The following is a 15,319-nucleotide window of genomic DNA, read 5'->3' on the forward strand; positions in this document are numbered from 1 at the left end:
GGGTGACATGTGACACTCCTCCTCCGTTTTCCTTCTAGCGTAACTTTTCCGAATGAAATGTGTTTGAAATAATTTACATCATCAATGACTTTACATGTTTCTTAACCAATGAAAGGAAAAAGTTTCCCCTCAGATCATGCCTTCTGCACAGTAAATCCAGAAAGAGAAAACTGTACCTTCATTAATAAATTTATCACTTTAAATTTTATTTTCACTTTTTTCCCTTTCAGATCAACATTTTTGTCTAACATCTAGTAAATCACAAATTGTCATTGAATAGAATTGTGTCGAGTTGTCACTAACAAAAAATACTATAGTTAACTTTATTACAGTTAACTATAGTTTACTATAGTACCAAAGTTTTCACTATAGTAAATCGAAGTTTAATATAGTAAAGCAAAATATATTTACTGTGAATTTCAAATTGTTGCATTTTATTTTCTTAAATTCCTACATGCAATTTTCTTAAATCAAAAGGAATTATTACAAGAAGCCTTGTATATTCACATATTATTTCCATAAATGCATCATTGATGTGTAATGTAAGACATATTAAGGATCTAAACCTTGAAAAAAAAATCAAGAGTAAAGTTTCATAGTGAATCAAAGTATTTACTATAGCTAATTTTTAGTAACTATAATAAATGTTTTAGAGTTGTATCAAGATAATTATTGTCTCAAAAATTGTCATTTTAAATATATTTCATTCAAGCACTCGGTAGTATGTTTTGTACTCACTTTTGAATTTGATATAACGATTTAGATTTTTTTTTATAACAGACTTGTTGAATTCGTTATAACGAAGAATATTTATAATTTCAGATTTGTTGAATTCTTTGTAAGGAATTTAAAAAATTGAACAGATTAAATTCGTTTAAATGAGTTCTAAAATTTGTTATAACGAAAATAATTTATTTGAAGAAATTCTTAAAATTGTGATAAGGAATTAAATTTTCTTCAATCGAATTCGACATTTACTGCCCTTCGAAAAAATATTTATGAAATCGTTATAACAAATTGTTCATATTTATTTAACCAAATTTAAGTCCTCATAACAAATTTAGGAATCCGTTTTTATACGAAATTGATCCGTTATAACAAATTTTAGAATTCGTTTAAACAAATTTTAGAATTCGTTTAAGCAAATTTTATTTGTTAAAAAAGACTTTTTTGAATTCGTTATAACACATTTAACAAATATGCATTAGCAGATTAAATTCGTTATAACGAATTAAATCCGTTTTTATCAAAATTGTCAGTTCATTATATCCAATTCCAATTCCAATTGATATGTTCTAAACGGGCATCCGTATGAAACAATAACATTAAGCTGAATTAGATGTTAACGTATGCATGTATAACAAATCAATAATAACCGAAAGTAAAAGCATATATCATTTACTACAGAGTCTGACACATCTGTTTCATATTCGGATATTTTACTTGAAAAATACGTTAATGGTAATCTAACAACCAAGCTTTATGATACACGTGATGACTTTAACTTTTCAATCGTCAGCTTCACTTACATATGCAGCAATATACCTTCATCACCTGCATACGGGGTTTATATCTCTAAGTTGATTCGATACACAAGAGCATGCTCTACGTATGTACAATTTCTAAAACGAAGTAAATTATTGACAAATAAGTTGACGAAACAAGGATATCAACAGTCTCGTTTAAAGTCATCATTTCGTAAGTTCTATGGTCGATACAATGACCTTGTCAGCAAATACAATTTATCATTGAGTCAAATGCTGACTGAAGTTTTTCATACTAATTGTTAGGCCATTATTTACACACTGAATTGTCGACGGATTTTTCCGTTATTTCCCGATCATGACAAGGAGCACACGACGGGTGTGACCGGGGATGCTCACTCCTCCATGGAACCTGATCCCACCTCTGATGTTTTGGAGGTCCGTGTTTGCTCTGCACCTATTTTGTAATGTTTAATGGACTTTTGAGCTTGAATACTGTTCGTTATCTCCATATATTTCATGTTAAATATAAATCAAAATAAACTTAGATTTATATCTGAAAAAAAAAATTATAAACACATGAAAACATTTTATTATGTACCTTCATTATTTATTGCTATCAGTTCTGCAATTAAAATGTACTTAAATTTCACGTTCATTAAAAGCATATTTCTAACGCTGATTAATTTCTGTCGATTCGTTCTGTGATTGATTTTTAGGGAACAAACGAATCACCTTTGTTTGAAGAAAAAAATCAAGTTGAAAGTAAAAGAACTAGTGCTCTTGCATTACTTAAAAAAAGAATGTAGATCAACTGTTAGAACGTCTATTTATATATCTACATTTTCTACAATTATCTTTTGTACATGTATACATGATAAAGCCAACTTGTTATCTTGTTATCGAGGACTTCATGAAGAGTCGATTATGCATTTTTTTCTTATGCATATACATGTGTATACTTTCATTTTCTGTTAGTTTTCCTAATAATATTGCACGTCACAGTTACGACGTTACTGTAGATATAAAGACAGAAAGAAAGTAAGTATTTAGATTTACTTAGCAAGTATAGTGAAATTAAATGCATAAAAGTTAGGACAGGAGTACCTTTGTCATCCATATATATATTATATCCCTGTGTGTATTTCAATTTTTAACCAAACAATTTAAGGACATATGCAACGTAGTTTGAACTTTATTGTCTTTTTCCCTGGAGTTGAAGAGTTTCTATACTTAAAGGAATCGTGTGAAGCATTTTATTGTCTATATATGCTGTTGTACACCTTTTCTAAAACAAGCTTGGATAAACAAAACATCTAGAATATATGTTTAGTAATTTTTGTATATTTTTCTTTGAATTATACAAGAATTTTCATCAATTGATATCTTTTCAAAACCCCTAGTAATGCATGTTGATTTTTTGTTTACGAACATCTGATGTTACTATAATCTTAAATTAAGAATATCTTGAAAAATTATCAGCAGGTAAGGTATGTTGCGTATGTCCTTAAAATTGAACGATTCGTAATTACATGTATGTATAATCTTATGGTTTCATAGTTGCACACAACAGTCTGACATTTTTTATAAACTAAATAGCTATTTTCAAACATTCACAAGGTTAAAACATACAAATATTTCGATCGACATTAATTTTACATCATGAGAATATTACAGTAAAAAAAAAAGTTAGTTTTACACAGCTAAGCGCACCTCCATTACTCTTATGAATTTACAACTTTTTCATATAAAATGGAAAAGAAAATAACTAAACGTAAATGCAAAATATATATAACCACATCGTCAAAATTATCTTCCAAATAAGTGATATCATTTCATATATTAAGTTATTTGTTGGTAAGGGTGATCCAAGTTTGCATTAATGGAGTTTTGTTTATTGTTTTTAAGGGAACAAACTTAAAATACATGAAATACGTAAAATGTTTTTTTCTTTGAAATGTGAAGATAAGAAGAAGTGATCATGCTCAAAATCCATTTAAACTACAAATTTTAAGCAGAACCAACACAGACCTTTGAAAACAGAGGTGGGATCAGATGCAATTTTTTTTAGGACAGATAATCTCCATACGTTCTTCAAAGGACCCAGTCAGCTCGTATATAATCGTAAAATCAATTCGACTTTATGGGTGTACAATACGCCATTAAACTGAAGAAATTACAAATTTGTCAGAGTAAAACACCTTCTCAGAAATGTTGGATGACTTATTGATAAGGAAAAAATAACCTTTACTATGTGAAGATTTAAATATGATTAAATAATGGTCTCTGGTGTCATGATCAGGGCAACACAAGGGGATAAACATGGCAAAAATAAATCTTTCTCTCTCTCTCTCTCTTTCTCTCTCTCTCTCTCTCTATATATATATATTACCCCACCTCTGATGATTTTTCGATGAAATCCTGGCTTCCGATTGGTTGAAGTCTGTCACGTGAAGGGGGTGTATTACTTATACCTAGTCGCTTGAAAATCAATACATGTTTGATGCGGAGTTCTTTTGTAACACTTCGAACAACTCGAGTTCACGAGGTTTGCGGGTGTCTGTTGATAAGTAAAAAGTTAATCAACGTAAGTAAGTAGATGGAACCTTTTTCTCACTTTACTTAAAGTCTTCGAAACTGTCAGTACGTTATGAAACACTCGCAAAAAACATTACGTAACACAACGTGACGTCATAATAGGCATTGTATGAGTGATGAAACATATAGCGGAGAAAAACAATTTTACAAACCACAGACCACAAACATTTCATCGGTGGGGTAAATTCGTTATATAGTTTTGTAGTGACAGGGTACGGGATGATACCTGTCACTACAAAACTATGTAACTAATAATACTTTCATGTAAATTAGTTGAATCTGATTCGTCGAAAAACATTTGTTAAAAAAAAACACTATCACCAGCTGAATAATAAAGCCACGCCCTCCAGCGTAGCAACAGTCAACATTGATTGACGACGGGTGATATTTCCAATAAAACTGACTGCGCAGAATTGATGCATGCACTGAAATATTCATTTGTATAAAACACTCAGGTGTATAATAAATACTGCATGTAGTTGAGTGTCAGCACTCAAAAACCGTTGTCAACCTCGATTGCGCTTCGGCTGAGAATGGTTTTCTTATGATGAAAATTTTCAATGTTATACTCTACTCAATTACATGCTATATATATATATATATATATATATATATATATATATATATATATATATATATATATATATACGAGGGGCATTTCAAAAGTTCTGGCAACTGGTGTGCGGTAAATTAATGAGCGGCATTATCATAAATTAAATTATATCAATCCCTCAAAATAGTCTCCGTTGACCTGGACACACTTTTTCAGTCTTGAAATCCACGAAAATGCTGCCCTATAGTCCTCTTTCGGTATACGCTTCATACACTGGAATACGGCACTTCCGACTGCATAACGACTTTCAAATCGCCGTCCTCGGAGGGCTTCTTCGATAACGGCATTCAACCAAAAATCGCATGGAGCTAGGTCAGGACTGTAGGGTGGATGTGGTAAAACGGCAATACCAAAAAATATTTGGTTACTACCTCTGTTCTATGGGCAGGTACGTTGTCATGGAGGAGCTTTATTCCTCTAGTACTGGTTGTTGGTCGGGTTTGTTTTATAGTGCTCTACAACCAGAGACAAGACATTCTCTGCATAAAATTGACCAGTAACACTGCTGTGTTCTGGAACCGGAACTTGAGCAACAGGGCCTTTAGAATCAAAAAATAAGGCATACATTACTCTCTGGACAGACCGGTTTCTGCGTGCAATTTGAGGCTTTGTATCATTTTCACCGATCCAAACTTTATTATTGATCTTAGTTTCCGGTTCAAAAAAATATATCCATGTTTCATCACCAGTTACAATCTCATTTATTCGCCTTTGGTCACAATCTTCATAAATTGTTAGTAACTGTGAAGCCATTTCTACCCGGATGCGCTTTTGCTCTTCCGAGAGAAGATGTGGCACCAATCTAGCACAGACTTTCCTAAGCTTTAAGTTTTCCTTTACAATACGAAAAACTGCTGACGAATTAATGTTAGTTAGGTCTGCTATTTCCTCAACTGTATATCTAGTATCATCAGCTATCGTATTTTGAACAGCGACGATTTCTTTTTCGCCATATGCACAAACTGGACGCCCCGATCCTCTTCAAATTGAACTACCCATCTTGCTATTGCTCGATATGAAAGAGCATGCTCTCTATATACTACATCTAAATCGGCTTTTATTTCTGTTGCCGTAAAGCCAAGCAATGAGCAAATTTTGCAATACGCTCTTTGCTCAACAAAAAAATTGTTCTCCTTATCAGTCATTTTTACGCCCAGTATACAGAGTATACCTAATAATGACGTCATTTTAGCAGACCTATACGTCATTTTGAATGTAAAATGACGTCACTACTAATGCATATTTGCCTAAGCTTTATAGAGGTATCAGAGTAATTTAAATCCGTAACGTAGTTAAAATTTTATATACCAGTTGCCAGAACTTTTGAAATGCCCCTCGTATATATATATATATATATATATATATATATATATATATATATATATATATATATATATATATATATATATATATATATATATATATATATATATATATATATATATATAATGTGCTCTTAAAGGTGCTTAGACACAGATTTGAACTTAATATTTTCTCAAATTTTCTGCATTATATCACGACTTATATATTGCAATAGCATTTCACACGAAAATATAATAAAAAAACGTATTTTATCTGGAAATTATTGAAACTACGAATTCCAGGACATGTTTGATTATCACATCCTTGCACTTTCACAAATTTTTATTTGATCCTTAATATTTAAGAAAAGAAGCAATTTTGTTGTGTATTAATGAAAGATATTACATCTATAATCCAGAAAATAAATGTAGAAATGTGAGAAAGCAAAACCCACCCACCAGTATCGCCAGCCCGTGCTCAGTGATGTGTACAGAGTTAGACACATTGAACACACTCGTGAAATGTAAACTGTTTTTGCAAACAGGGCACGAGTTCTGTTATTGTTAATGTTTACGATTCGCCGGGTGTGTTCTATTTGTTAAACTCTGCACACTCCACTGAGCACAGACTGACAATACTGTGAAAGGGTTTTGCTTTCTCACATTTCTACTCTGAATTTTCTGGATAATAGTTTTAATATTTTTTAATAATAATAATAAAAATTTGAGAAAATATTAACTTCAAATCTGTGTCCAAGCACCTTTAACAAATATTAAACATTGCAGAAAGAATTTGAAATTTGTAGATTTTATTCTCGGTGCACCTGCTGAGATGTTTGCTGAAGGGATAAAGTATTGTTTGTATGTATTCGGACAGATTGCAGCCATAGTCATAACACTATGTGTTTTGATCTGCAATTTACTGAAATTTACGAGGACGCACCAGGTCAGTTATTATCTACTTTGTATCTACTAAGGCGAAATATAACAATAAATGTAGTTTATGTCAACGCCAAGATTCATGCAAAATAAGGATAAAAATTAAATAAATGTCCAGCTTATTCACATAACATTAAGATGTATTGTACAATTGTATTATTTCATCCTACCTCAGATGAATGTGTACAAAATCATTAGTAAGATTAAAGTTCAGTTCTAAAAAAAATATGAAAGATATTTCAAACAATTCCGTTGCTTTTCTTGCTTTTTTTTTTTTTTTAGAATGATGAGCAGTTGTTCAAATCTAAGGGAACTGGATTACAAGCCATAGTCAACAATAAATTCGCCTCAGTGAGTGAGCCTTTAAGCACAATCTAAAGAAATATTAATGAAAAATACACCAAAACCTGATTTAATAATAAAAAGAAATTTCTAAATCGTATTTCATTTTTAGTAAAAAAAGTTTGTTTAAAACCTGAAATGCACGATCATTTGTTATAGGTCAAAATGAAAAATAAATGCAACAACTGCGGAATTCAAAGAGAGGGAATGCAGAAATGTAAAAAATGCCTCTTGGTGTACTACTGCAGCAGAAAGTGTCAGAAAAAAGACTGGAAAACGAACCATAAAACTAAATGTGGAAAGCTGAAAAATATCAGAGATAGTTTTCTTAGTAAACAGCCATCCAGCGATTCCGCTGAGAGTGCTTCCTGCGAATCTTGTGTGTTTTGTCTAACAGTAGGACAAGGCAAGAAGTGCGAACGTTGCCTGGCTGTCAGCTATTGCTCCAAATCATGTCAAAGACAACACTGGCCCGACCATAAGACCGTTTGCGAAAAGAATAATGACATTGTTGACGTGATAAAGACTGACGGGTACAAGGAACAGCTGAAAAAGTCAAAATCAGACAGATTCCGTTCTCAAGCAAACCAGAGCCGTAATAGATTTACAGCTTTTGATAATGGAGACCACATGATGTTTGGACCGTCAGCAATGTTCAGAACAGATTCTGCAGATCTTTCTTTGCGAAAGTCGACAACAAAAGACCTAAGAAGACAAGCAAAACTTTACGTGGAGCGGAAGTTTCCCCAGCAGTATATTATTGAGGATATTGAAGAAATACCCCATGAGTTTCCTTTAAGTTTTGGTAATGCAAGAGTGTCCTTCGTGGGATTCATTTCTAGGTATCACCACTATAGAGGGCGCCATTGTGTGTATATTCAAGTAAGTTCTATTATACTGTAAACGAATATGCTTGAGAAAAATGAAAAATTATTCATTTAAATTAAATTAACATTAAAAAAAAATACTCACAATGGAAAAAAAAATTAACACCTAACAAAGTTAATCATTAATATTTCTTTATTTTAGGATGAAAATAATGCTGAAATATATGTCGGGTTTTATCTTGATAACGATAATCCATATCCATATTTTACCTGGGGAGATGTGCGTCCAGGCAAGTTCATCTGCCTCCATGATCCCAGAATTCATTTCTTTCTTGACGGATCTGTCGGAATCCGTGTCAACGAAAGTAACGAAGTTTTCATTTTTGACACCTGAATTCATTGACTCTGATTCGAATGTGAATATGATTTATAACAAACATACATATGTACATGTCTTTTGCTAGCTGGTTGTGATGTTTCCGAAAAAATAGTTAACAAAGTTGGATTTTCGTGATAAGTTTTCTGGAGTTATCTACATCTCTATGTAGATATTTTGCTCTCTTCAATACTGATAATTCTATTGATCATGGGGAAAAATCGAGTAAGGAATATAGATAATAGTATTTCACTTAACTTAATGTGGTATACATAAGTCATTTACCTGCTATCATAAAACCATCTATATTTTCCGTTTTAATTGCATGAAATGTAGTATATGATTTTAAAATACATAATAAGTATTTTCAGAAATCGAAATCATAAGTGTGCAATAATGATTGAATAATTCCTTTCTCTCTCATTGGCTGAGATCCAACAATTACTATACTATGTTATATTTACCTGCACGTGACCTTCAAGGTGAATATGAGGATTATTTTCTCCACATTAGACTAAAAATAGATTGGGAAATTCCACATTGATGCAAATAGTTTTGGAAAGTTATTTCACTTGCACTTAGATTCCACTCATATGAACATAGCACTAAGGCACATAGATTCTTGGGTGAGAGGTGGGTGTGGGATGGGGGGGGGGGGTTGCAGGAGGTCTGCTCCCCTCCCCACCTTTTTTTGAGAATGTAATTTTTTCTTTTTTTCTTTTCTTTTTTTTTTTGGGGGGGGGGGGGGCGGGGCTAGTCAAAGATTTGTTTTCAGGTAAGTTTTTTTTCCTTACCATGCACCCTTTCTCAAAATCAAAACTATATACGTGCCTGACATTTATTTTTTTTTCTACATTGCACCTACACTAGAGTTAAAAATCCAAAATAATAGAACTGGTTTTGTATTTTAACACTTTTTCTCTCATTATGTTTGGCTATAGTACTTCAGTAAATGTTAACAAGTAAGATGGCATGGCTTGCTTGATGAGTGTGTGTCATTTAATCACTGAATCATATAATAAAACATAATTTCTGTTTTTTCGTCCAATGCTATGATTTAGCCACCTTCGAACTACAATATATAGGGCTCGGTGAATGTTGTTCTCCTCAGGTGTCTAAATTATCGTATTGACCTCAAAAACCAGCAATAATTGTATATTGTATGATTTGAGGTTTGGATGCTGTTATATCTATTTTCTTACAATTTGGCATAAAGCGTATGATACAAATTTTACGAAACTGGTGTAGAGTATTGAATAAAATTTGATTATTACAAAATTTTACAAGATCGATGCATAGTATGTTAAAATTTGATTATAAATTAGACATATGTATATTTCTTAGTACTGACTAGGTAGCTGATAGATAGTTGTCATACTTTTATCAAATCCACCCAAGTCGTTTTGGAATGGAAAAAGTATACAAAATACTTTATAATAGACTTTATATGCTCTATTTTCCAATAGCGCTAAAAATGATTTCTCAATAGAAGCAAGAAAACATTCTTGAAATAATGTTTTCACGTAGATAAAGATTAATCAAAGTTATATCTTAATGATTGATCAATTACTGTAAATCATCAAATTTTAGCGACAACTTTTTTTTGCGAGATTTTAATTTTGCATTTATGAGCGAGACAAATATTCACGAATTCTGGTTTTGTTCAATATAATCTATATAATAATATTTAAACGCGAGAATGATTTTTGCGAGCAGACTGCATCGCAAATTATGCGAAAATAAAGTGTTCGCGAATAAAAAGTGATGTACAGTGATTGAGGAGGCGGGGGGGGGGGGTAAATTCGTAAAAAGGGAGGGATGCCACAATTCTGACTATACGATAAAATTTTTTATTTTTACCAATACTTTCAATTGTTCTCTTTTATCATAGATTTTTATGTTTTGCCTAAATCGGTTTTGTAATCATAAGGAAAAAAAATAAGAATTTATGGTTTGTTTGGTTTGTAAAACATCGAGCGTTAAGCTGCACATTGAAGATACTGATGTTAAGACACAATGGTTTTGAATATCTTTTTCATATTGCAGTAGAAAATGAGTAATAGAACAATTCCTTAAATCAATATATCTAACTATTTAAACACTATTTGCTTAAGATTTGAACCTCGCTCTCAAAAAAATTTCATAAGGAAAAACAAAGATAAGGTATCGTTTTCAATTTTTTCTCTAAAATTTTTGAATTTGACTTTTTACTTACATGTACATTATGCTGCTGTATTTCTTCATTCATTATTCTCTGTCTGTTACACATTGGTTTGTTTGAAAATACATGTTGTTAACGTTTGTCATCCAATCGGGATAGAATGCTGACATTCAAAACTTCAAAATTTCAACGTGAAACGTTTTACAGCTTTTAAATAAGGGTTATACCCTGGAAACATCACTGGTAGCATGGGATCAGGTACTAAGGAATAAGCATGCCCTGTCTACCAATCACTCACGCCTGGAGTTCTATCAATAGGTAAACAGAGGAATCCGTAGTGGAGAAGACGGAGAAGATCGAATTGAGTTTCTGGTTCCTTCAGTTTGTTATTGACATTGATCTATTGTTTTCAGATTTGAATATCTTTGTACTCAAGGACAAGGGTTTTTACTAGGATAATTTTTTTTCCCTAGACTTTCATTTTAGGTCAAACTTTTATGTGTAAAAGTTTTCTTAATGTTTACAAATTCCGATTTTATCCCATTTTATCTTCAATCTTTAATTTTTGTGTCTGTTTCAAACATATTATTTTTATGAAGTAAAGCTCATGATACAAATCATTTTATTGTGTATATATATTGTATTCTATCATTATTAGTAAGCCATATAATGACGATTTCTATAGAAATGTTTTATTTTTCAATTAAAAAGATTTATTTAGTAACCATGCAAAGTTAGGGGGTGTTTTTATAATTTCGCTGTGTAATCCCGGGACGAAACATAATAATGAAAATAAAATGTTAGAATACGGTAATACAAACATTTTATTTAAAAAAAATAAATGTATGACATAAGACATTTAAAAAACAAATGGCATATTTTGAAAAGACAAAGTGGAAACTCCACAGTAAAATAGCCCTGAAATACCAACCTTCAAAGCGACAAAAAAAAAAAGCATGTAAACAAGCTGATTTTGTCATATCTTTCCACTCACTTTCAGGCATGGCTGACAATTACATTTTTCCTTTTGCTTCTTCATCAGTATGTTCTTTCACTGTTTCTCTCTCTTGCCTCAATCGTTGAATCATTAGAATTCCAAACCCGAGGTGACAGAAAATAGACAAAGAAATCGTTATAAGCAATGTCCAAAAATAATTGTTTTCTGAGCTTCCCTGTATTACATTCGCAGCTGGGATACTATGCGGCCAATAGCGAAATAGCTGTTGAAGGAATTTCTGGCTATCCAGAAAAGGATTTCTAAGAGATGAATCTGACCCTTTTCCACAATCTCCCTAAAAATTCAAGAAACCTTAATGGGTTGTATAATATCAATCTTTTAAGTATTGTAATATCATATTTTGTAATTTTATAGGACTTAATATTCTACTATGTAATGTAGGGGGGAAGGGGTGGATTTCAGGTTACGTTATATTATTGTGGTTTGTCAACATGTAACATACATGTACAGAGGTTTGACTTTAGAATATCACATATTATTCCCAGGCTTGTGGATTTCATGACAGTGATGTAAAGAAGCATCCAGTTGTAAATTTAATAAAAAAATAATTTATTGTTTATGTCCGTTTAACTATCTTTCCATTTACTTAAATTATCGATGAAATACACGTTGCGCTTTGACGTTGTTATGTAAACAAATGTTAATTGTTATTGTATAAGTAGATCGTCTTGTGAGATACTGCTGAACAGACAGTAAGGAACAGTATCAAACGTGCTATAAATTAGGCACCTGCCATCTTTCTACGAAAAAAATAGTCACGGGACATAGATATATTATCGTTTTACAATTGATAAGATAAAAATAACAGTGTCCTTGTCATTAATTATATAAATACTTATAATTGATACTTGGATGTTACTTTTTTGCAGAATTATAATTAGTTTTATTTAATAAAAAGTTTTGGAATTTGATTGTTTGGCGTGAGATTGATGTGTACGTATTATTAACCAGACCTGTATTTTAACGCCACAGATTGTGTATGTCAGTTTAACCACAGATTATTTGTTGAACTTAATATATGATGTATATCAAATAGAGTTTATAGCGACATTATTTTCTTTGTATTACACAGAATGTATGTAAAGCAGTATTGATCACGTGACCATTTCAAAAGTCTCTGTATATGATGGGCAAACGTCAATATCATCATATCACGTCATCAACATAGCTGAGTTGATAGCGACTTAGGTATGATAAAAACAATGTAAGTTTTAGTTCAAAGTAGCGTGTAATTAATTCTCCACCGCAATCCACTTTATTTTATTAGGCCAGAAATGTCAAATTCATTTTAAATTAATCCTTATACCTACAAGATGGGCGTTGTCTACAGGACTTAAACTCCTAGATGAACATGACTGTTTTGTTATATATATTTCACTGAAATGCTTATTAGATAAAATAATTGAACCGAGAAATGGAACTTGATTATGATTTACAAAGATATAAAGTAGAACATGATGAATATATAAACACAAGGCACTGGCGGAGGATACACCCTCTCTTCTTTTAACGAGGTTGGATCCTGATATTTAAAGTCTTAAACTTTTTTTGTCAAGTATATTTTTAGTTTCTACATACATAGCTTAATTAAAAATCAAAACCAAAAATGGGGATAAATATGCTTCTTTTGGCGCTACAGAACATTTAATATGACCTTTTTGCACTTAAATTTGTGTCTTAATAAAAAATAACATCTTCGACATTTTCCCTCCAATGATTTTATCCAAATAAATCATGGGACAAAATAAATTATTAGTATATTTAAAAAAAGACACTTTAAAATTGTGACTAAGAAAAAGTTTCAAACTGCTTCGCATAATCAATTATTTGACCTTTTTGCACTCAAAAAATGTGATTTTTCTGGCATTAGAAATTTAACAAGCAAGAAAATTATTTTAAAGTCTTAAACTTTTGCTGAATTTAGGCAGATTGATCAAAGTTATCTTATATATTCAGAAAAGAAAAGCAAAAGTGGGGGTCTATGATGTAAATTTTTAGATATTGCTTAAAAAGTATTAATTTCATGCCAAAATTGGCTAAATCTTTTCCTGGACTTTCAGAATATATTTACTATATTTGTCACAATATAATGAAAGAATTCATAAGAAATAATTTAATAGATATTTCAGAACCAGCATAAAACATTTCACTGCAAAAAACAGCTCTGTGTGCAACCAGCATGGAAAAATAGGAATCTAAACTTAATAGTACTGTTTATATTTCAAAAGGGAAAAATTGATCATTTTCTCCTAAAAAACCTTCCGCCACAAAATATAGTTCCTGGCTAAATCCTATCTGAATGGAATTTAATCGCGTTTTTTTCATTGGATATAGTTTAATTTGCATTGTAGAATCCAGATTTAATGTTTGAACTTAAAAATGATGTAGAATTTTACAAATAAAGATCCAGACCAAAATCTGCCCAAAAGCTCAGGATCGAACCTCCTTAAGTATTTGACAAAAGAGTAGTCCTGATGAAAATCAATTCACTGACGTTACACGGAATGGAACTCAGTAAGCTGATTGACATTGGACAGGGTGCCTAGGAAGATTTATATATATATATATATATATATATATATATATATATATATATATATATACACACACACACACACACCCTCACACACACAAAAGGGCTATTCTCAAATAAAAAAACATGATAACGCAACATTGTTTATATAGTGCTATCAGATAGTCAAACTTCATGTTCAGCACAAGTTTGTGAATAAAACTGGATTGTCTATTTTGTCTATGTGTGATAAATTGGTAAGAAACAAAAATAACATATTACATAATTTCTTTATTTATCTAAAAAGAATTTAGGGTGAAAGAGAAACTACACTGAAGATCACTCAAAACTGTCCGGATAATTATGCTATGTATGATCAATATACCAGTTTAAAGGTACTTTCTTATTATTAAGGATTTTCGTAAACAACTTGTTTAACAAGGTCGCTTTTCAAAAACTGTACGCATTTTTTCTCTGTACATACATATAGGTACTTTCGCTTTCTCTTTAGTTTCTTATAAATATTGCGTAACTCTTTTTACGATAACTTTACTGGGGATAAGAGGTGAAAGAGGTAGGATTTATGTATGTATAGAAATTACAACAAATTAAACATTTAAAGTTTTACCTTTCTCTTTCAGAAATTATTTCAAGTTTTAAACAAAAGATATATTTCATACAACACTCCAAATTATATTACATGTACTACTCAAAACATTCATGATATTAGCAGTTTGAAATGTGACGAAAATAGTTTATTAATTGATAATTCCAATCTTAATTTTATTTATTGATTTCCTGTGTTTTGATTGGACGAGAACAAATTCAAGAAAAAGTTTACACATCGATAAATCTCTCAACCAAAACGACTTTCTTGGCCTACATGTAACTTTTATTGTAAAAAAGACAAATCGTTACTTCTAGTCTGTTTTAGCTAAACGATTACAGAAGCTTTAAATTAAATAAAATCAATACTGACAACATACTGATACAGGACTGACCGACGGGAATGTTATATTTATGTCACTGTCAGATCACGAGTGTGAATTTTTATTTAGGCCTAAATCTCATATGATTGTCGTCGTTCCTAATCAGCTCAGTTCTCGGTGGCTGATAGAAAAGAGAAACGTACCTTAGAATCTTGTACG

General features: G+C 31.4%; 1 protein-coding gene across 1 annotated transcript; it reads left to right on the forward strand.

Annotated features, from left to right (window-relative positions):
• The first annotated feature begins 7,442 nt into the window (after positions 1–7,442).
• On the forward strand, positions 7,443–8,505 carry LOC133187027 (uncharacterized). The gene is made up of 2 exons (XM_061322400.1): positions 7,443–8,159; positions 8,307–8,505. Exons 1-2 carry the CDS (start codon positions 7,443–7,445, stop codon positions 8,496–8,498), a joined length of 909 nt encoding a protein of 302 aa, XP_061178384.1. The 3' UTR covers positions 8,499–8,505.
• The last annotated feature ends 6,814 nt before the right edge of the window (positions 8,506–15,319 follow it).

Source organism: Saccostrea echinata, unplaced genomic scaffold (assembly GCF_033153115.1).
Source record: "Saccostrea echinata isolate AGI-Se365-2 ecotype Australia unplaced genomic scaffold, CSIRO_AGI_Sech_v1 ptg000014l, whole genome shotgun sequence".
Lineage (NCBI taxonomy): Eukaryota > Metazoa > Mollusca > Bivalvia > Ostreida > Ostreidae > Saccostrea > Saccostrea echinata.

What these genes read in the sequence shown, in the direction of transcription:
- LOC133187027 (XM_061322400.1), top strand. Translation starts at nt 7,443, where the DNA reads ATGAAAAATAAATGCAACAACTGCGGAATTCAAAGAGAGGGAATGCAG. An exon ending in GCCATTGTGTGTATATTCAA is followed by an intron (nt 8,160 to 8,306) that starts GTAAGTTCTATT and finishes TCTTTATTTTAG; the next exon opens with GATGAAAATAATGCTGAAAT.